The 21,219-nt window shown below is 58.6% G+C and overlaps 1 protein-coding gene across 1 annotated transcript in view; it reads left to right on the plus strand.

The window, feature by feature from the left end:
- The first annotated feature begins 6,304 nt into the window (after positions 1-6,304).
- The window catches only part of TNFRSF1B (TNF receptor superfamily member 1B), a 32,730-nt gene continuing 17,815 nt past the window's right edge, over positions 6,305-21,219 (plus strand). Inside the window, exon 1 of the mRNA XM_042949200.1 lies at positions 6,305-6,482. Coding sequence (XP_042805134.1) covers positions 6,405-6,482 — 78 coding nt within the window. The 5' untranslated portion in view covers positions 6,305-6,404. The remainder of the gene's footprint in view (positions 6,483-21,219) is intronic.

Here is a 21,219-nt window from a genome sequence, read left to right on the forward strand (position 1 = left end):
GACCCAGGAGAGAACAAAAAAGGCGAGACCCCAGCCATCGTGGGAGAGACAGACAGACACTACACACACAGAAGTTCTAGAACTGCTAAGAAAAAAAGTGAAGCAGGTATTTTAGTTAGGGGGTCAGAGGAGCCTGTCTGAGGAGGTGACATTTGAGCAGAGGCTGGACTGAAGTCAGGAAGTGATTCATGCAGGTATCTGGAGGAAGGGTGATCCAGACAGAGAGGCCTGAAGTGCAAAGGTCTGGTGGCAGGAGCGTGCTCTGTGCGCTCAGGCCGGGCCGGGAGGGCAGAGGGGTCAAGAGTTAAATGATATGATGTCAGAGAGGAATGAGGGTGGCCGTTGGATGTTAACATTGGTCAGTTCCGGGTAGTGGAAGTGTGGGTGTTTTGGATCCTCGGCTTTGAAATTTTTTTTTAATTAAAACAAAAAACCTGAAAATGAAGACGATGTAAGGTAAAAAGATAGATGGGTGTTGGGGCGCCTGGGTGGCTCAGTCGGTTGAGCGTCGGACTTCGGCTCAGGTCATGATCTCACATTGGTGGGTGCGAGTCCCGCGTCGGGCCCTGTGCTGACAGCTCAGAGCCTGGAGCCTGCTTCGGATTCTGGGTCTCGGGAAAATCAGAATCCTCAAATGTCAGGACACCGGCAGGGACTCGGTCCCAGTCCACAGAAGGCAGAGGAGCCAGGTGGTCATGCTGTGGCTGCCCCTTCCCCACCCAGGGCACGCCCGGTCCTCAGCCACGCGTCCTTTCTTGCAGAGGCCACACAGGAGCTCCCGCTCGCTGGGCCCCAGGCGGCCACCGTCAGGCAGAGCTGGCCGTGAGGATGAGATCAGCCTCTCTCCCCTGACTCTCAGCCGGCCCCACTTGACTTGGCTGAGAAACTGAGGGTCTTCAGGTGGTTGGGGGCTGACTTGGGGGCTGGTTCTTGAGAAGAGGCAACCTAGAACAGGGAGGTTGGGGCAGAATGGTGGGGGTGGGGTGCGGGAGGAGGACTGGAGGCCCTCTTGACTCCACTTCCCCAATTGCCTGGGGTCCTCTCTGAGGGTCGGGGGGAAGGGAGATCTGCACTCCTCGGCCCTCCTCTTCTTTGGAAGGAAATGGGGACGGGGGCTGGCTGCTTAACACGACCAGGTTAGCCTGAGGTGTGGCCCTGGGATGGTGGAAGGGCCAGGGGAGGTACAGATGAAGAAGACAGTTTCAGGGCTGTGGCTAACACTGTGTTACTTCCTGTTCGTGATTTTAGGACGTGAGTCATCCAGGGGCTGGCCCAGGGCATTTAGGGTGCTGAGATAAGCAGGACAGTGGAGCGAGAGAAGGTTGCCTGCTCTGGCTGTGGGCCAAGCTGGGTGGGGATGGGGAGGCGGGCGGGGGGGGGGGGAGGGTCAGGCTGCGCGAGCAGCGCCTGCGAGACAGGATCCCACTGGGCGCCCAGACCAGGTGAGAAGGTACTGGCTTTGTGGCTGGTTCTGAGACCTCCCCACAGCGTGAACTGCCGTTGCCAACCCAACCACAGCTATGCCTTCCAGACCGCCCTTAGCCACAGCACCTGCTGCAGCTAAGCCCTCTCTGCACAGGGTTTCCCAAAAGATAATCCATTAGTCACCTGCGGGCACATTAAAAAGCCAGATCATCAGGCCCTCAACAGACACGGGAGTGGGGCCCAGGAATCTGCACATTTAACAAGATGACTCTGATGCTGGCTAAAGCTGGAGAGCCATATTCCTCCAAACGCCTGGCATGTAGCAGGTGTTCAGGAAATACCGGCAGACAGACTGGCTGTTCTTGGGCCCGATGCCTTCCACCACACCTGCTTGCAAAGCACAATCATCAGCTCATTGGGGTGAGATGGTGGAGGGCCCTCTGAGAGCTATGGGCTGCACTGGGAAGGGAGGAAAGGCTCCAGGGAGCCCCAGGCCAAGGGTATATACTGTGCGTGCAGCCCCTGGGTTGGGGACCAGAGGGCCACAGTCCTACCTGCTGGAACCTGCTGATTCCCCATGAGCGAGGAGCAAAAACAGTGGGCTGTGGGACTTCGGGGTCTGAGCCATGCATGGCCTGGGAGACCACGTTGAGTGGGTAGGGCCTGGGAGGGAGTGGGATGGACTAGATTCCTGGGTCTTGACCCCGACATCCACTCACTCACTCACGTCTTGGCCCCTGTGCTGTGCAGCTTTACTGAGCCCCTCCCTCTGGGGAAATAGCAGGGACCATGACCAAGTGCCTCTGCCCTCAAAGACCACACAGTCCAGCGGCGTGAGAAGCAGCCGGCTGAGCACTTGCTTGGCAAACTAACTCAGTGGGAGCCCACTGTTGCCTTCACTAGCTGTACAAGCTTCCTACGAGGCTTGGCCCCTCCGCTGCAAGACCATGTCTGTAAGTCGTCTGGCCCCGAGCAGACTTCCAATAACCGCTAGTCTCGCAATTACTAACAGAGGAGAGGGGATGTGAGCAGCTAACCATACGGAGGTGAGGGTTCTGCTAAAGGTCTGCAAAAGTACCAGCCCCTGCCTTGGCTGGTGGGGTGTGGTTAAGGGCAAGTTTCACAAAGGAGAGGGAGTCGGTGATCACCAAGCAGATGGAAGGGGAAGCCGTCCCAGGCAGAGGAACCCGGGGCAAAGGCACGGAGGTGGGGACTCAAGGTTATTCAGGGAGTCCAGGGTGGTTAACGTATGGGGCTGGGGGGGATCTGCCTGGCGGACAGTGTGGGCCAGGACGTGAAGGCCTCCAGCATCTCACCGAGGAGGCTGAGCTCGATTCAGAAGGCTGCGGGGAGCCACGGGCTAGGGCACGGAGGGCCCTAGGGGTTCTCCGTGTTGGCACTCTCCACATTTCGGGCTGGATAATTCTCTGCTGTGGGGGCTGTCCTGTGTATCATAGGATATTTAGCAGCATCCTGGCCTCTACCCCACGAGAGGCCAGTAACACCACTCTGCCCCCTGAATTGTGACAATCCCAAATGTCTCCAGACACGGATAGATGTCCCTTGCAGGGCAGGGGGCAAAATCGCCCCTTGATTTTCAAGCCACCGGACCAGGGGGAAATGGCATGACTGCCTTATGCTTTTGGGAGCTGGCCCTGACCACACCACGGAGCACAGATTAGAGGGACAGAACCTGAAGGCCAGAGGACCAGTTGGGAGATCACTAGAGCATCACGAGTGAGAAATGGCCATGGCCAAAGACACGGCTGGGCTGTGGGGCAGGAGGAAAGGAGCCAGGGATCCAGACCAAGGCAGAGTGTTAAGGGGACTCTCTGTGCATTTGCTGAGTTTTAGCAGATTTCCCAATGGCAGGTACACAGTGGTGGGTGCCAAGACCAAATCCCATCTTGGAGAGAGAGAGAGTCCGGGGCCACCTGCGCAGGTGTGCTGACACTGAATGATGAATGGTTCACCCAGAATTTGCCATTGCCCATCCCTAGCCTAAAGAAGGCATTGGGTCTGGAGAAGCCAAGAGAAGAGATTTGGGGAAGGGTGTCGCCATTGTACTGAGCGCCCCCTGCTGCTTCTTGGGGGAGGGGGTGCTTCCCTTGATCTCGGGCAAAGCAGGAGGGGCTGCAAAGGACCACTCCGACAGCTGGATGTCCAAGGAGTTTAGGGCCCACAAGACTGACAGGAGATTCTCGCCTGCTTTGTGCCCTCCTGAGTGCCCAGCACCCCAGGGCTGGCCCCACAGATGCTCGATAAAAGTGTGTGACCTGAGTTAGAGCCTGAGGCTAGATGGGCCTGAGGTGACTGCGCCTTTTTCCTTGGACCGGTGCCAGCTGGTGGCCTGTGTTCAGCCACGGGCCCCACCAGGCCCCTGCGCGGCTCTCTATGGCAGTGGGCTGACCCCACAAACTAAATTTCCCAGGCTCCCTTGTCAAATGTTTTCCGTCTTAGGTTCGGCCAGTGGGAGGCACTGGTGGGAGACGAGGGCACGAAAGGAAGGGAGAAGCCAGGATATTTCCCTTCATTGTGCTTCACATGGTGTCTCCTGCAGTGGCTCTGTCTCCTCCGTGGTTCCAGATTCCCCCAGACGCCCCGGCTCCTGGCTCTGGTGGTGCCGTCTTCAGCCACAGGGGTGGTGGCAGCATCTTGTAGTTGTTAATCTTAGGGTTATCTCCCCTTCTTCTAATTGTCCTTTTAATTCCTTTAACACGTGTATAACTAATGCCTCTGTATTAAATCCACTTTATAGAAGGGCGCCTGGGTGGCTCAGTTGGTTAAGCATCCGACTCTCGACTTCGGCTCTGGTCATGATCTCATGGTTCATGAGATTGAGCCCTGTGTTGGGCTGTGCACTGACAGCACAGAGCCTGCTTGGGACTCTGACTCTCTCTCTCTCTCTCTCTCTCTCACACACACACACACACAATAAATAAATGAACTTAAAAAAATAAATATCCTTGATAGAATCACCAGGCAGAGGTTTGCTTTTCTCTCGACTTGGCTGTCATCTACCCTTTGGGTCCACTGATGGAGTTGGGATGGGAGGTGGGGTCCCAGGAGGATCCCCACATTTGGGTGGTGAAGGAGCCATTCACTGGGATGGGGAGCCATCGGAGGAGCCAGTGGGACCCATTGGGTTTGAGAGGTACGTGGGTCATCCATGGAGAACGACTTGTCCCTGCATCCACCGGGTGACCCCCCCCTCCCCACTCCTGGTCTTTGGCTCTCTCTTCCAGATCGGGGAGTCCTCAAAACTGCCAGGCGAGACTAGTAAGGGCCAGAAGAAACCTTTGTGCTAGTTTTAGAGGCTGACTCTCTATGCAGAGTCAAGTTTGTGGGTTGTGCTAGCCGCACCCTCAGCGTGGCCTATCTCTTAGAAATGTTTGGGAACCAGGTAATTTCCCAGACTCCTGGTCAGGAGATGGGATTTTCCACCTCACAAGAGTCACTTCCCAGTTTCATTCAGTGCCTAGACACACCAACCTTGCTATCTCCATCATGGGGGTTGGTGGCCCAGAGCAGAGGTCCCTGAACCTCTTGGCAGCCTGCAGTGAGGGAATGGGAGAACAGAATTGTCTCCTGCGGCCCTGCCCACCCCACTCCTCCGAAATGCCCTGTGTGCTGGGGGCACGGACTCCCAGGCCTGGGGGAGTGAGTTCTGGCCACACGGGGCTGGCCCTTGCTTTAGAGTTGTGGCTCGGGGCGCCTGGGTGGCTCAGTCGGTTAAGCGGCCGACTTCGGCTCAGGTCATGATCTCGCGGTCCGTGAGTTCGAGCCCCGCGTGGGGCTCTGTGCTCACAGCTCAGAGCCTGGAGCCTGTTTCGGATTCTGTGTGTCTCTCTCTCTGACCCTCCCTCGTTCATGCTCTGTCTCTCTCTGTCTCAAAAATAAATAAACGTTAAAAAAAAAAAATTAGAGTTGTGGCTCAACGAGGAGGAAGATGGAAGACGGGGAAGATGGCAGGGAGTGTGGGTGCTCGGTCGTGATGCGAGCCCCAGGGGAGCCCGCCAGCCCTCGCGGCCCTTGGCCTGGGCTCTCTCTGGACGCCCTCAATTTCCCAGATGGCTTTCTGTCCTAGCCTTGTTTACTTGTTCGTCACCTAGACGGGAGACTTAAGAGGGAAGGCAGGGCAGGGTCTGGCTCGCTCTGAGAAGGGCTTGAAGAACATTTAAGGACAGGGACACCTGGCTCGATCTCAGGGTGGTGAGTTCAAGCCTCACACTGGGCATGGAGCCTGCTAAAAAAAAATGTTTGAGGATAAATGAACAAATGGATAATAGTAATAACAGCCAACTCAGTATACACAGCTTATTAAGTTACATATACATTTTGTGAGCGTACATACATAATATAATATATATATTATATAGCTTTTAATCTTTGGAAAATGTAACTGTGAGGTTAATGCAGAGACACTCTCAGATGGTCTGGCTCGAGTCCAAATGAGTGAATTATATAGAAAACTGGTGGCCCCCCAGAGCTAGTGTCACCTTTGGGAGATGTTTTTCCAAATTAGTGTCCCATCCCCACAGGAATGGGGAGCCAGCGGGGGAAGGGGGTGGGTGGGAGGGGTAGGTGGATGCAGGGCAGGTTGAGAGGCACAGCCTGGGGGCAGCAACAAACCTGGTGGGAGGGTGACTTCAAGGGGAAGGGGCACGAGAAGGAGGTGGAGGCGGAGGGGTCCCGGAGAGCGGGAGCCCCGGGCGAGTTGAGGGGGTAAGAGCCGGAGCAGGGACGCGGGGCCGTGCGCGAGGGGGGCGGGGGCGGGGGCGGGGGCGGGGAGGAGGCGTGGTCGAGAGGCCCCGCCCCGCCCCGCCCCCTCCACCTGCCTCCCTCCGGCCGCCAGAACTCAGGCTTTCGCTTTCCGTCGGAGGCGCCGGAGGCAGCGGGGCGCGGAGAGGAGGCGCGAGGGCCCAAGGGCGCGACAGCCAGGGACGGCCGGACCCGCCCGCGCTCCCGCCGCCGCACGCATGGCGCCCGCCGCCCTCTGGGCCACGCTGGCCGTCGGACTGCAGCTCTGGGCCGCGGGGCGCGCCGTGCCCGCCCAGGTGGGTGACCCGCGCGGCTCTCACGCCCGCCGGTTGGCGCGCACCCCACCCCCCCATCCCGGAGCGCGGCGTCGGGGCTCGGGGAGACCGAGGCGCCGCCCCCTGAGGGTGAGACGGTCGCCGCGCGCGCCCGGAGACCCGCCGGGACCCTCCCGAGGCCTGTGTGGCACACGTGCGCTCCGGCCGCGAGCTCCGCCCCCGCCGCCCCGGGGCGCAGCCCGTCCCCTCCGGCCGCGCCGACCCGGGCGTTTGGGGCCAGCCGGCCGGCCCCGGGCTGATCCCCGTTAGAGTCTGGCCCCCGACTCAGACACCCCTGCGACTGCGGCGCCCGGCCCGCCTCCCGCGGCGGGGTAGGGGGTCCCGTACCGGAGCGCTGTCCTCGCTGCGGACGCGGGCCCTCTCTTTAGAAGACTTCCTCCTCCTCTGGGCTATGGTTTTCCTCTTTCTTAGAAATGCTAGGGCTGCGCGTCTGAAAGAACAGGGCCAGATGTGCAGTAAGTAAGCGCCTAATAAGGGCACAGTAGGACCGTGGGCTGCGTCCCCGCGCGTTTGCGCAGACCCCTTCGCCAGGACGGACTTGGGGGTCCGGCGACCATTTCGGAGCCTGTTCATTCTTTGCGGACTCTGGGTACTGGGGAGGAGACCGTGTCTTCAGGTTCCCCTGGGCTGACCTCCGCGAGGGCCTGTATCTGAGCTCGGGGGACACAGGAGGTGCGGGAGGCCTTCTGGGCAGTTTAGCCAAGGCAGACGCGGCCCCTTAGGGACTGCAGAAACATGGAGAAAACAGGCCTCGTGCACCCACCACGGTAGCAAGGTAGAGTCTGCAAAGGGATCGTGCATCCTCTGCCTGTTTTTGGCTGTCTGCGTGGTCTGGTAAGCTAGAGTAACCCCATTTCACAGAGAAGGCAAACTGAGGCTCAGAGAACTTGTATTTTGTGGAAGGGCATAGGGGGCGCTCTTCCTCTAAAGGGGGCATTTCCCCCCTCCAACCTCCTCGTGACCTTACCCTGATGAATGTGTGATGTGCTGACTCAGGTGAACATCTTCACAGGGAGGAAGGTGGGAGGTGGCACTGGCTCATGCGGTAATGTGAAGTGACTCACTGGTCACGGCTGGAGACGTCTTTAGAGTCCAGCTCTCCAGGGCAGAGGATGGAGGCTGTCGCACCGGAGTTGACTCACCTGCAGCGGGTGCCAGGATGTACCCTGGGGCGGCAGTGGGGAGGGGGGGCCTGCCCCAGAGGTTGTCTTGAAAACAGAGGAGGGTCAGGAGAATCCCAGCTCTGAAAGCCTGAGCGCAGGGTCAAGTCACAGACTCGGCCCTCAAGGGGTGTTGTCCTGCCCTGGTGAACCCTGGGGCCACGTGAGCCCATCGGGGGAACAGGTGCAGGGCTCCTCTGTGCAACACCACGCCTGAGTCCCAGAGTAGTGTGAGGGGTCCTTGGTGTCTCTCACTTCCCACGCCTCCGGGCCAGCTCCCGTGTCTGCTCAGGTCCCCTCGCCCCGGACTATGTCCACAGCCTCGGAGCTGGCCTCCTGGCCCCCGCTGCCTCTCCCACTGACCCTCCTTGGTGGCACTGCTCCCCGTATTGGGGTACCTCTGCGCCTGCCCTTGAAGCCTGCTGATGACTCCCAGTGGTGGAGGGAGAAATTCCCCCGGGGGGCCCCAGGTTGGAGTGAGTGAAGTATCTGGGTTCTTTCTGCCACCTCTCTGCATCCGTACCCCACATCCAGAGAGACTTGGTCATTGCATCGTCCCCTCTTCACGGCACACCCCTTGCCGCCTCCTTCTGGCCTTTCCCACGAACCACCCCTTCCAGAAAAGCCTTTCCTCACCCTCCCGGTTGGATTGGATCAAAGCTCTTTGTTTCTCCCAAGAACAGACTCTATTCTGCTTTTGAATCTAGTGGTGTCTTATCTACCTCAACAGGTGGAAATTTCCTTGAGCGCAGGGCCTGTGGGGTCCTCTTCCCCCTGGTTTTTATGAACTAAGTGCCAGGCACTGTGCTAGGCCTTTAGTACCGAATCTCACTGAAAGCTTCCTTACAGCAACTCCTAAAAGGCGGGGGAGGGGGTGGGGTTGGGGTGGGGGCGGTGGTTGCTGCCGTTCCCATTTGGAGACGTGGAAGCTGGGGCCCAGAGAGGTTGTGACATTTCCCAGGATTACGGGGCTGGGGGCGGGGAGGGGCTGGGGGGATTTGAATGCAGGTCTGCCTGATTCCCCAGCTCCTTCCACACTGTGCTCCCTGTGTCAGGATCTCCCCGCTGCCCCCAGCCAGCTGCCTCACCCACAGTGTGTACTCAGCATTGTTGGCCGTGACTCACCGTAGCTGCAGAAGGAGCCCCCCCGGGGGACCTGAACTGGCTGTAGGGTGTGGCAGATTCATTTTGCCATCCGCGCTTTTGCCTCCTTTAAACGCCGTTTCTGGCTGGTGTGGAGTGCATCATTCATTCATCTAGTATTCATTCATTCGGCAAATAAATGCCAGGAGAGCTGGCGGAATAGGTAAGAGCACTTGGTGCCCTCTGATGGGGATGGGCAGGGCCCCTGCCGTCTGGCTGTCTGCTGGGAAGGGGGTCGGCCTGCCTCTCACCGGAAGTCTGGAGGCTGAGGGGCCCCTACTACTTGCCTGCTCATTACCCGGGGCGCTAGGGCCAGCTGGGGTTAAGGGGACAGATTGGGGCTCCCAGTTTGACCTGGGGACAATGGCCTTTGATGTGGAGATGGGTGATCTGTGTACCTGCTGTCCCGGGATGCCCCCTGCCTGACCTCCCAGAGGGGAGCCTGTGTGCTGACTGGGGATGTGGCCCGGTGGTTGGTCCTCCCGCACAGGGCGGCGGGCAGCCAGCCAGGCACCCTGGTACGGCGCCGTTCATTCATTCCCCCAGCATTCGTGGACACCTACTCTAGGCCCACCCCAGTCCCGGGCTCTGGGGACCTCAAATGACCATGACCCGGCTCCAGCTCTCCAGGAGCCACGTTGCCAATGGTCACAGACCTGGGCTCTGCCCCTACCCGCCCTTGAGAGCTGGGCCAAGTTAGTGGCATGGACACTGTGGGCCTGGAAAGTACTTCCCACCTTGCTGTCCTCACAGAGCCGAGTGGGTGTGAAAGGTATTGCGGCAGATAATGGCTGAGAGCCTGCCAGGCATTTTTGTGTTAGGTAGTGACCCTCACTGACATCCTGGGGCACCATTGCTTTCCAGGGCTGGGAGATACTTTATGGCCTTGACCATCCAGTGCTTCCTAGAGGAGTAGCCAGGAAGGTTGTATGTTGGGTCGGGTGGGCAGGGGGAGTTTTGATGTCAACCATGGTGTGTGTGTGTGTGTGTGTGTGTGTGTGTGTGTGTGTGTGTTTGTATGTGTTCCATTCAGCTCTCAGTTTTATGCCATGCTGGCTGCTTTTCTGTTCCTCAGGCATGTCACACACACACCTACCTCAGGGCCTTTGCACTTGCCTTTCCCTTTCCCTTGAATGCTCCTCCTGCTGATCTCCCCTAGTCTCATCACACTACTTCTTTCTGCTCAAATGAATTCTTCTCAGAGAGCCCTTCTCTGACCATCCTGCCCACAAAAGCTCCCCACCAGGTGCTCTCCCTCCCCTGACCTGCTTTGTTTTCTTTGTTCTGTTTCTTTCACTTTTACCGCATCTTCCTACTGGATTGTAAGCACAGTGAGGGCTGGGACCTGCTCGCCGCTATAGACTCACCGCCTAGAACCGAGGTTCTCATTCTCAGCACCCTTGACATTGGGCCACATCATTGTTTTGGGGCTGTCCTGTGTGTTCTGGTACATTTACCAGCATCCCTGACATCTACCCACTAGATGCTAGTAGAACCCCCCCCCCCCCTTTAGTTGTGACAATTAAAATGTTACCAGATATTGTTGAACGTCCCCTGGGGGAGAAATTGCCCTGGTTGAGAACCGCTGGCTTAGAATAGTGCCTGGCATGTCGTAGGTGCTAGAAAATATTGAGTAAATGTGCAAAAATATTCATTTGACCTGTATCATGGCCCTGTTTTTTGGTTGAGGCAGAAGGGTTTGAGAAGCCAGTGGTGGCAGGGCTGGGTTCCAGTCTGTCTCCCTCCATTTGGGGTATTTCTCTGGGTTCCTCTTCACGCCGTATTGGGTCTGCGGAGGCTAGGGGTGCTCTCCTGAAAGTGCTCCCTCCTGTCCTTCACATCCCCTCTCTAGCTCGTGACAGGGCCATCCACTGGCAATGACTCAGGGCCCCGATCGGCATGTGACTGGCCCAGAAGCGGGAAGGGAGGGAAGCTGGGGGTTAGGGAGGAGAGAGGGGTGCCACCAGGGGAACGGGAACAAAGTGGGGATGCTGTGGCTCCCAGTTCCGGGCCCTTTGCTGGGTCATGGGGAAGCAGTATTGATGACTTAGGGGAAGGGCCCAGCCCTCAGAATCAGGCAGATCTCAGCTCAAATCCTTCCTCTGCTGTTTACAGGCTGTGTGTTTTTGGCAAGTCTTTCTATCTCTGGGAGCCTCTGTGTTTCCAACTGGAAAATGGGAACGACCTCCAGCTCATTGGATGCTTGTCAGGGTTAAAAGTGCTTTGTAGGCTATGCAGTTCACTGGTGGCTATTTGAGCATTGGTGGCTTTGTAGGGCCTGACCTGACTTTGCATTATGGGATGGTGCTCAGGCTGAGGCGGGGACCACCGGGGAGTCAGATTCTCTGTCTCTGAGCCACAAGGGCCCCAAGGTGTGGGTAGCAGACCTCTGGTTGCCCAGAGCTTATGCCCAACATCCCTGAGAGCAACTTTCATTCTGCCCTGCCTTTTCCTGGCTGTCCTTCCTCCCCTGAAGCCCCCTCACTGGGCCTCTCTCACCACCTGTCCGACTGCCTGGCCTCCGGACCCTAGCATGTGGTCACGGCCAGGGGGTCAGGAAATCACTCCCCCACTCCTTTCATGAGTGACAGGTGCTGTATGTCATTTGAGGGTGAACGAGGGGTACATTTGGCACAGTTTCGAGGAGTCTTAAGACCTCCCCGTGAAAGGGATTATCTGGCCTCAGCTTCCCTGCCTTCAAGATGGTCCTTCTTCCAGGCTATCTCTAAAGTCTCTTCCATTTCTAATCTCTGTGATCCTGAAGTTCTGTTTACTTGTAACCCTGAGAAGGGAAAGCCCTTTGGAGGATCCTCTGAGGCCATTCTCCAGCCTCTAAGGGACTTCCAAGATGGCAAGGCCCCAAGGAAGGAACACTGGCCCAGGTGTCAGGAGAACCGGGTTCCCAGCCCAGCACTGCCACTGGCTTGCTGTGTGACCTCCTTCAGGTTACTTAGCTTCTCTGGGGCTAAGCATTCCTCTCTATTAAACCTCCCACCACTGATCCCAACACTCTCCTGGAATGTCAGGGAAGTGCTAACTTTGCATGTGTTTAACAAAGGCCGTAGACCGAGGAGGGGTGCGTGTCTAAAAGTTTTCCCAGGAAGCAGAGCCCAACACTCCCCACTGTGAATATCTTGGCTTCCCAGCCTCTCTTCCTGTTGACCTCAATCCCGCTGGCTTTGCCTGGAATGATTCCTTGACTCAGGCCCCAGTGGCACCAAGAATTCCTGGCTGCCTGTCAACTTGCATCCAGAACAAGATGCAGAACCCTCAGGCAGAACAGGATTCATGGCTTTCCTGCCTCCTTGCCACTTAGTAAAATTCAGAAGCCAGACTCCCTGGGGCCTCAAACCGTGAGTAAGTCTATGCCGTGGGCACCCACTGCAGGGCCTGCTGTCTGGGAACCCACGAGTTCAAGGAAGCCTCGGTGGGAGTGACGGTTTCCTCGAAGAAGCCCTCTGTTACCTGTGATGGGCACACAGCCCTCCCCGCTGGTGCTGAGTCTGGCAGGCGTCCTTCACAGCCCGGGGCTTTGGGCATTTGTCCCCCCTCTGCCGAGCTACTGACTGTGGGGCTAGGACTCTGAAGCTCAAGGCCCACCCCTGTGGGGCTCACGGTCATTTTCCACTGTGGCATGTTGTGAGGTCACCGGGGAAATAGTGACATCACTGTGGTTTGGGGCACTTGGGGTGCGCACCCAGTAGGAGGAAGTGTCTGTTTACCGACTGGGGTTTGGGAAAATAGATTTCCTTCTGCCCCAGAGGTGAGCAGCGCTGGGGGAGCGGAGTTGCGGGGGCAGCTGTCCAGGAGGCCCCAGGCTGGAGCCGTGGTCTGGTCTCTGCCCTGCTCTCTTGTTGTCTGACACACCGTTCTACCTCTCTGAGCCTCCACGTCTTCTTTGCAGGGACAGGCTTCGTCTCTGGTGTCACCTGCGGGACAAATAGGCAGTGTGGAATGCGGAATGACTTCAAGAGCCACAGGATGAGTCTGTTTCTGGGTCCTCAAGAGGCCAGCAGACTGCTGCTCTGTCCGTGACTTTGGAGCCGGGGCCCTGAGTTGACCCAGCCCCTCCGACAGGGCAGAAATCCCCAGGGGGTTTTGTTTGTTTTCTTTTGATGTCCAGACGGTGGCCCACCCATCTGTTTCAATCTGAGCGTGGCCCTGAGTGGGCATGGCTGCTGTGGCCGCAGGTTCAGGGAATTGAGTGGGCCTGGGATGTGCGAGGTGGAGAGCAGTGTGGGGAAGGATTTGGGGACAGGACAGGCAGGCTGTGTACGGGTATCTTCTGGGCCGTCCGTGGGAGGCCTTCTCCGGCGCCTGTCAGGAGAGATGCCAGAGGCTGTAGAAGTGACCAGAGCGTGAGGCTGGGAGCTGAGGGGTCTGGGGCCTGGTCCTGGCTCAGTCTGCAGCTCTGGGGGGCCTGGCCACTTTCCTTCTCCTCTCTGAGCTTCAGCTGCCCCAGCTGGAAGTTGAGATCAGCGTGGACCTCGCCCACCCCTGCCTTGGAGTCCTTTGGCCCCGAGTGTTAGACTGGGGGAGGGACTGGGGGAGGTGGTGCATGGGGTGGGGGACGGCTCGTGGCTTTGGGCAGAGGGTGGAGTGCAGTTCTGCCTCCACACGCCGCGCCCCCTTGGAAGGCCCCTGTCTGGTCTTGACCGTGACCCTCCCGGCAGGGGCACCTTAGTCATCAGGATGCTCACCAGCACGTTGGGCGCCCCTGTCCTTCCTCCTGCTGACCCACAGCCTGGCTTCTGTCTGCCACTCTTAGAGACTCCGGGTTTGGCTTCTCCCTGTTGCCTGCTGCCTCCGTCTCCTGCTCCATCCTGTCCTGTCCTCCCAGCAGCCTTGAGCCCTCCCCCACGCATGGCACGATTCCCCCCTGTCCTCCCCAGCCATCGCCCCCCGGCCCCCGCCCCCGAGGGCTTTACTCTCTGCCTGGCCCGGCTCTTGGTCACTGTCCTCATCTTTCCTTGTCATTTTCCTGGTTCTGCCCCCTCCCCGCCACCCCATCCTGGCCTCTTCCAAGTTGCCCTCTTGCGATGACCGCACAGGGATCTGTCTAAAAGTTGAGCCCCGAGGGTGAGCAGGATCGAGATGAGTGGGTCCAGGAGGGGGAATGGCGTGGAGGGAGCCACGAGGCAGGTGTAGCAGCGGACAAAAGCCTAGCTGGGGCAAAAGCCTCATGGGGAGCAGTGAGGACACAAGAGGTTATGGGCTGTTTGGGGCCAACTAAAGGAAGTAGTAACAAATACAAAGATTGCATTAAAAGTGGTTACAGCGGTGATTTTTGGAGTGTGTGCCAAATGCTTTACGTGTCTTACGTCACTTAATCCTTACAACAGCCCCACGAAGTGTGTACGGTCTATAGATGAGAAGATAGAGGTTTATTAACCTCATTTATTAAACAAACAAACTCTGATGCTGTCAGCTAATAAGGGGGTGGGGGAGGTGGCGGTGTCTGAATTCAAAGCCAGGCATCTTCACTCCAGCGTCCATGATATGATTTTGGCACAACCCTCACCTCCTATCAGGGGTTGAGGCAGTGGGAAGCCATTGATAGTTTTAGAGCAAGGGAGTGACTAGAGCAGAGAGTGAATTAGGAAGATCACTCTGGCCTTGGTGGGCAAGTCAGATGAGGAGGGACTGTTGCAATAGTTTAAGCAGGAGCTCTGGGCTGAGGGAGTTAGCAGCCAAACAGGAAGGAAGGATCGGAGGCTTCAGGGAGGAATAGGAGGCCTTTGGACTAGACCTAAGACCTAGTGTGGGACAGAGGTTCTCAGGAGGAGGAGGAGGGGTTGCCCCTCTGTACCCCATCCTGCAACACAAGGTCCCTCTGGCTTCAGCCCTGCCCCGGCCTGAGCCAAGTGATGGTGGCCAGCGTCAGCCTCGTGTTCCTGGAGCTGTCGTGGGCAGCCACCGGTGAGCCTGGCCTCGGTCACCCGGGCTGCCGCCGGGGTGCCATGGGACAGTGCATGGCTGATCCACTCGTCTCAGGTGTGAGGTGAGATCTCAGGACTTCTGGGGAACTGCATAGCTCTGCTGCCGAGGGCCTCGAGACCTTGAACTCCGCTCTGAGCTTTACTTTTCCCCACTGGTAAGGTGGGGATAACAGCGTCTCTGTCACTTTGCATCGGGGCTGGGAGAGTGCAGTGAGCCCAGGGCTGGGACTGACATCCCGGGAGGGAGGCGCTTCTGCCTTCCCCGAGCCCTCAATTCTCACAGCCCCTCCTTCCCTGGAGGAGGGCGGTTTTGATAGGAGAGGCGGTGGAGACAGGGAGGTTGAGCTGTGTGCTCAGGCTGTCAGCTTACTAGAGGCGGAGCCAAGATCCCACCGCAGGCCATCGCCCTCCAGAGCTCTGTACTTTCTCGCGGTGGTCGCCGCCGTGGCTGTGACAGGCTCTTATCTGAAAGCTGTTGCTTGGTCTACCCCAGCTAAGGACAGACACCTCCTGCTCTCCTTGCGAGCCATTTCCTGCCCAGTTCTCATGCTGACTCCACCTCGTTTCAACTAATTGGAAATGAAAACTTTTGCATCTGTTAAACAATTCAGCCTCTGTTAGGCACCTACTGTGGGCCGTGCCCTGGGCTGGACATAGAGCAGTGAGTAATAAAAACCCAACGAGGAACATTTAGCTCTTACTGCCAGCCGGGCACGGCACTGGGCACTTGACACGCATTGACTCAGTGAATCATAATGGCTCCATGTGGTGGGCACTATATTCGTCCCCATTTTATAGATGACAGAACTGAGGCTGGTGAAGGGCAGAGCTGGGATTCAAACCCAGATGTCCGGCTCAGAGCCAGAGTGTGTGGAGGGGGCATGGTGCCTGCCTTTGAGGGGGAGATACTGGGAAACAGGTAATTAACCAAGAAGAGGTCTGGGCAGGGTAGAGATCTACTCAGGTTGTCACTGGGGCCCCCAGGAGGGACCTCTGGCCCCATCTGGGAGTTCGGAGGTTTTGCTAAAGTGGTAGTGGAGAGGACCCTTGAAAGAGGCTGGAGAGTTGGCCCTGCCGTGGGGGTCGGGATGGTTGGGCAAGGGAACCGGACGCTGCAGGGGGCCGCGCAGCGGTGCCCGGACCTCAAGCTGGGGATGAGCTCATGCCCGAGGGCGTGGAGCCAGTGGTTTTCAACGGGGCCAGACTTGGCTGCAGGAAGGTGATTTTGGGTCCATCTGGAAAGCCTGGGGACCAAGAGTGAGGAGGCTGTAGCTGGCAGGAGATGCCAAGGGTGGGGAGGCGGGAGCCGGGTGAATTGAGGGGGCCACACCGACAGGCCAGTGTGTTGGGGGGGGGGGTCGGGAGGGATGGAAAGGGATGTCCTCTGCAAATAGCCGCAGGGTTCCTTGGGGGCAGGGGCCACATCCTGCCATCTTCAAGCGCTAGCACTTTGCACAAAGGCGGGCCCCAAGAACCGGATGCCAGCCCGGGCTTCCTGTCTGCCCCAGGCTCACTTCTAAAGCGACATCACAGGCAGCAGGCAGGGAGTGGGATGGTCACCCCTGGGCCGCCGTCTGTGATGTGGTCGGTCTTTCCTGACGCAGACGCTGTTCCTCTCCATGACGGCAGGCGAGCCTCCGTTGCCTGGTCCCAACGTCGTTGCCGCGTCGGTCTGGCCTGATGTGGCTGCACCCTGCAGTCCACGGGGCTCCCACGAACCCCCAAGATTGGGGCCCAAGCGGCTTTGCCGCCTCCCACCGCACCGCAGGGCCCCAGAGACCTGCCATGCAAATGAGGGGGTTTCTCTATTGCTTGAAGATGGTTTCCATCCGTGTCGGGGTCCCTGGGTCCTTCTGCAGATGCCTCTGCCCCTCCCCCTGGCTGCGGCCTCTGCCCCCGGGGACCCTGGAGACCCTTTCGGGAGAGTCTCTGAATCTGCCTGCACCTTGCTCACTGAGTGTTCTCCTAGGAGACACGCTTCCCCTCGGGGCCCCTCTTCTATAAGATGAGGGAGCAGGACAAAACCACAGCATATAAAATTGTCCAAGGACACGGAGGCAGATGGAACCGTGACTGCTTCCTGTCTGCCGCTGGCTGGCCGGCTGCTCTCAGACTTAGTATCGAATCTCCCAAAGCCTCTGTTTCTGCATCCCTAAAATGGGGTGATGTCGACCCCCTTGCGTTGCTGAAGGGATAAAACGAGAGAACGCGTGTGGTGCCCAGGGCTGCGTGTATACAGTCGGTGGGTCTCCCGGGTCTGTGCAGCCTCCGCGTCCTTCTGGCTCCGCGACAAGGGTAGCTTTGAGAGGCACGTGCTCCTCCCCGAAGCCTGACGCTTCTCCCTGTGACCTCCTCCCCCCTCCTCCCCTCCCCGCCCTCTCCCTCCCAGCGGTGCTCCCAGTGGAGGCTGGGAGAGTGACCCCTTCCCAAGGGTACTGGCCTCTAAAGCGGGGGGAGGGGTCTCCAGAAAATTAAAAGGCCCCGAAGACCCCAAAGGCATCGATTGCGCTCACGGTGGCAGGAAGGGCAGAAGGCTCCGTCCCCAGTTTGGTACTCTCAGATGACGCCTTCCTGGTGGCCACTGCTTCTCCTTCCCCGGTCCTGCCCTGCTTTCCCTTCCTCTCTCTCACTGTTTATAAATAGAAGAAATCGAGCGCCGCCACCTTGGGGTACACACGGGGCCGGGCCCGGCTCCAGGAGCGGGAAGGACAGAAGTCATCCGTGCAAGGGTTGCCCAATTCCCCGCGAGGGCACTGACTCCATCTCAGACCGGCGAGGCTGCCCTGGCCTGCCGCTCACTGGCTAGTGACCCCAGTGAGGGGTCCACCTTGAATTGGTGTCCCCTCCCCCTGCTCTGGGCTCTGGTCGGTCGGGCTCCTCCAGGGTGACAGAGGGAGGGAGGTCGGGAGGGGAGGGGGCAGTGGGCAGGAAAAGGCACGTCTGACTCACCAGGTAAATGAGGGATCAGAGAGGCGGTGCCTCCTGCTCCCAGGAGGGGCAGAGACTGGGGCGGGGTCGGTGCAGTAATGCCCAGCACCTAGGGACCAAGTGCTCAGTACTGTTTGCCGAGTGAATGACCGTGTCCACTTTCGTCCCTGACTTCCTCCACCATTAAATGGGGGGCTGCTGACATGGCGTCTGAAGCTCCTGCCACCTTCGAGCCTCTGCCGCCAGCCTGAGGATGGGTCCTCTCCGGAGCCCGGTGACTCGGGCGGCTCTGGGACGAGCCAGGTCTCGGGCGCTGAACGTCCCTGCCTGCTGCGGAGGACCGGCCTGGTCTGAGGTTCCTGGGTGGTCACCTGAAGTCAGAGGTTGTTGGCCCGAGGCTGAGAGGGGTCCCCGGTGCTGGGGGGCATGTGTGTGTGTGAGAAAGAGAGCCCGAGGAAAGGTAGAACCTGTGTGCCCACGTGAGCCAGGGCCGAAGGTCCGGCTTGGCGCGGAGGTGGGTGCATAGGAGCTGGTGGCACTGCAGTGGCTCGGGGACCAAGGCGGAGGGCAGATCCGAGGACCTGGCTCTGTCAGCCGTCCTGAGGAGGGGACAGAGATTTCTCCGGCAGGACCAGAGCAAGAGTCACATCCCTGCTCCGCCCCATCCTTCTTGGATGACCTTAGACAAACGACTTGATCTCCCTGAGCTGGGAGATGGGCACACGCCCCCCCTGCTTTGGGGGGTGGAAGTTGGCTTCCGTGAATCGCCTGCCGCCTGGCCTGGCTCGTAGTAGGTGCTTCGTGAATATCCCGTGGTTTTCCTTCCTCCTCAAAGGGCCAAAGCCGAGAAGCTGGAAGAGTGATGTAGGCCACGTGGTGGGAGGGTGTGCTGAGTTTGGGAGGCACTTGAGGTCCCGGGTCTGTGTCGAGGGGAAGGGACGCTTGGGTCCCGTGTTCTGGGGACCTCCCCAAGAGAAGGGAGGTGGGAGAGGAGGAGCAAGGAGCGGGGCTCTTGTGCCGTGGCCTCAGACACGTCACCTCGCCTCTGAGCGTCTGTCTGTGAACGTCGTGGGGAGACTGCGGGACCGCGGGTCTCACATGTGCGGCTACGCCTGGGAGACAGTGGGTGTGAGGGGCCCCGTTCTGCGGGTTTCTTCTGTCCTGGGTGGAGGGAGGCCCATGTTGAGCAGAGGAAATGAAACAGCTGACCCTGATGTGGTGAGGCAGCTCTGAGGCCTGTAGGAGGTGAGCGGGGGACCCTCATGGCCTCCTTGTGCACAGTCCTGTGTCACCCTGGCACCAGCCACGCCCTGGGATGGCCTGGAGCCTTTAGAAGGCCAGGGAGGTGGCTTTGCTGCTCTGTCTCCATCTCGCACAATCTCTGTACCTCATACATTGTATGTTAGCTAGGTCTGCCCTTCCTCCTCCCTCTCTCCCTTCATGTTGTCCTCTCTCCCTCTTATTCACTGATCCCATCCATCCTTCCATCATCCATTCATCTGTCCTTCCATCCATCCATCATCCATCCATCCGTTATCATCCGTCCATCGTCCATCTTCCCCCGTCCCCCATCCCCACACTGAGTCACAGATTGCCTGCCTGTTTAAATGAGTGGGTTTTTAAAAGTGTATTTATTTTGAGGGGGGAGGGGCAGAGAGAGAGGGAGAGAGGGAGAATCCCAAGCAGGCTCTGAGCTGTCAGGGCAGAGCCCGATGCGGGGCTCGAACTCACAGACTGTGAGACCATGACCTGAGCCGCAGTCGGCCGCTTACCCGATTGAGCCACCCAGCGCCTGTAAATGAGTGGTTAACAGTCATCAGTGATTTCCAAATTTTCACCTGGGGACGCAGTGTTTTGAAAAATTGGGTTGGCTAAACTGCTGAGTAAATTGAGTCATATCCAATTTATTTCCTCATTTTAAAATGTCAGAGCTCCCCTGTGGGTGGGTGTATGTGGATCTGAGCCTCCCCAGTACCAGCCCAAGGATCCAGAAGCTTCCACAGCCCTGGGTTTCCCAGAGACCATTTGCCACCTTCTGGGGCCATCCAGAGACCCCTGGCCCATGTGGCCCCTGAGGTGACTGAGGCCTGGCTCCCAGGGCTGTGGTTTGGCCGGGCCTCTGCTCTGGGAGCTCCGCAGCAGAGGGAGTGACCTTTTGTCCCACTCTGCAGAGGGGCTTTCTGTTCCTCATTGTTTAGCCATGACGGGGCTGTGGTTGTTGGATTTTTTCTTTGTTTTGTTTTTTTTCCCTCTGTCCGAGAGCATAAACAGGCCTTAAGATTGCTCAAGGGAGGGCTGACCTCTTCTGCCAACCGCCAGCTCCTGGGCTCTGGAATCACACAGAGTGGCAGGAGGAAGTGCAGGGAAGGGTGTTTATAACAAGATTCTGACAGGAAGGGGCCCCGGAGGGGAGGCCTCCGGGCAGTGGCCTGGGGGCTATGGGGGTCCCGCTGTCTGCCTACATCCAGGAACCCTTGGCCTGTGGGTGGAGAGAGCACAGACTTGGCCAAGGCAGGGCCCTTTCCCATCAGGCCTTTTGAACCCTGACAGGAAATCCTCCCCCCAGACAGGGCAGGCCTCCCCCGGCTGCACCACAGGAGCTTCCCTGGGAGGGTGAGGGTTTCTCTCTGCCACCAGGAGCCTCACTGGCCCTGTGGCTCTCAGCCCTGCGTGAGTGAGGGGCTTCCCTAGTTACTGCTGAGGTTCCATGTGGGGAAGAAGCCCCCAGTGTGCTGTGCGGGGCGTCCATGAGACCTGTGCCAGCCACCCTGCCGGGGTGAGAAGGAGGTGCAGCCCTCCCTGCCCTCGGGGCTGCTGCCTGAGGGGACAGGCAGCTGCCTCTGGGGGCGCTCAGCCAGAGGAGGGGCACAGCCCCTGCCCTCAGGGAAGCCACACAGCCGCAGCCTGCAGGGAGGGCCCGTGTGGGGGGCCGTGGGGGACAGTCAGGCCCTTCGCTGGGGTTAGTACACAGTTGAATGGAGTGTGCAGAGGCGGCTGTAGGATTCCTCTGGTTTAGGGGCTCCCCTAGCCTTTGATCTCTGGGTCTGCTCTGCATGCCCCTGCCCCCAGATGCTTTGAACGCTGACAGTGAGCCTCACCCCCAACTGCGAGGAGCCCTGATAAGGAGGCTTGCTTCATCTTTTGTCCAGTACCTGGCAGCCTGTTCCAGGACGGGATGGGGAGGGAAGAGGGACTGTGTGTGTGTGTGTGTGTGTGTGTGTGTGTGTGTGTGTGGCAACATGAGCAGCTGTGGGCATGCAAGCTTATAGTCCAGATGGGGTGGAAGTTACTTTTTTAGGCTCTGTGTTGTGCAGGATGGTTCCCACTTCCCCTGCCAGCCGCCCGTGTCTTTCCCAGCCTCTAGAGGGGTTTTGGCACTGGCCCCAGGGTGGAGGGTGGGCTTCGGGGGCAGGCGTCTGCACCCATGTTTATGCTTCGTGGCCACGGTGCTGGATTGGACCCCTTGAGGAAAGATGTCATGAAGCCCACGGCTCAGATTAGTGACCCCTGAACACCTGCTACGTGCCG

The sequence above is a fragment of the Panthera leo genome, chromosome C1, assembly GCF_018350215.1.
Source record: "Panthera leo isolate Ple1 chromosome C1, P.leo_Ple1_pat1.1, whole genome shotgun sequence".
Taxonomy (NCBI): domain Eukaryota; kingdom Metazoa; phylum Chordata; class Mammalia; order Carnivora; family Felidae; genus Panthera; species Panthera leo.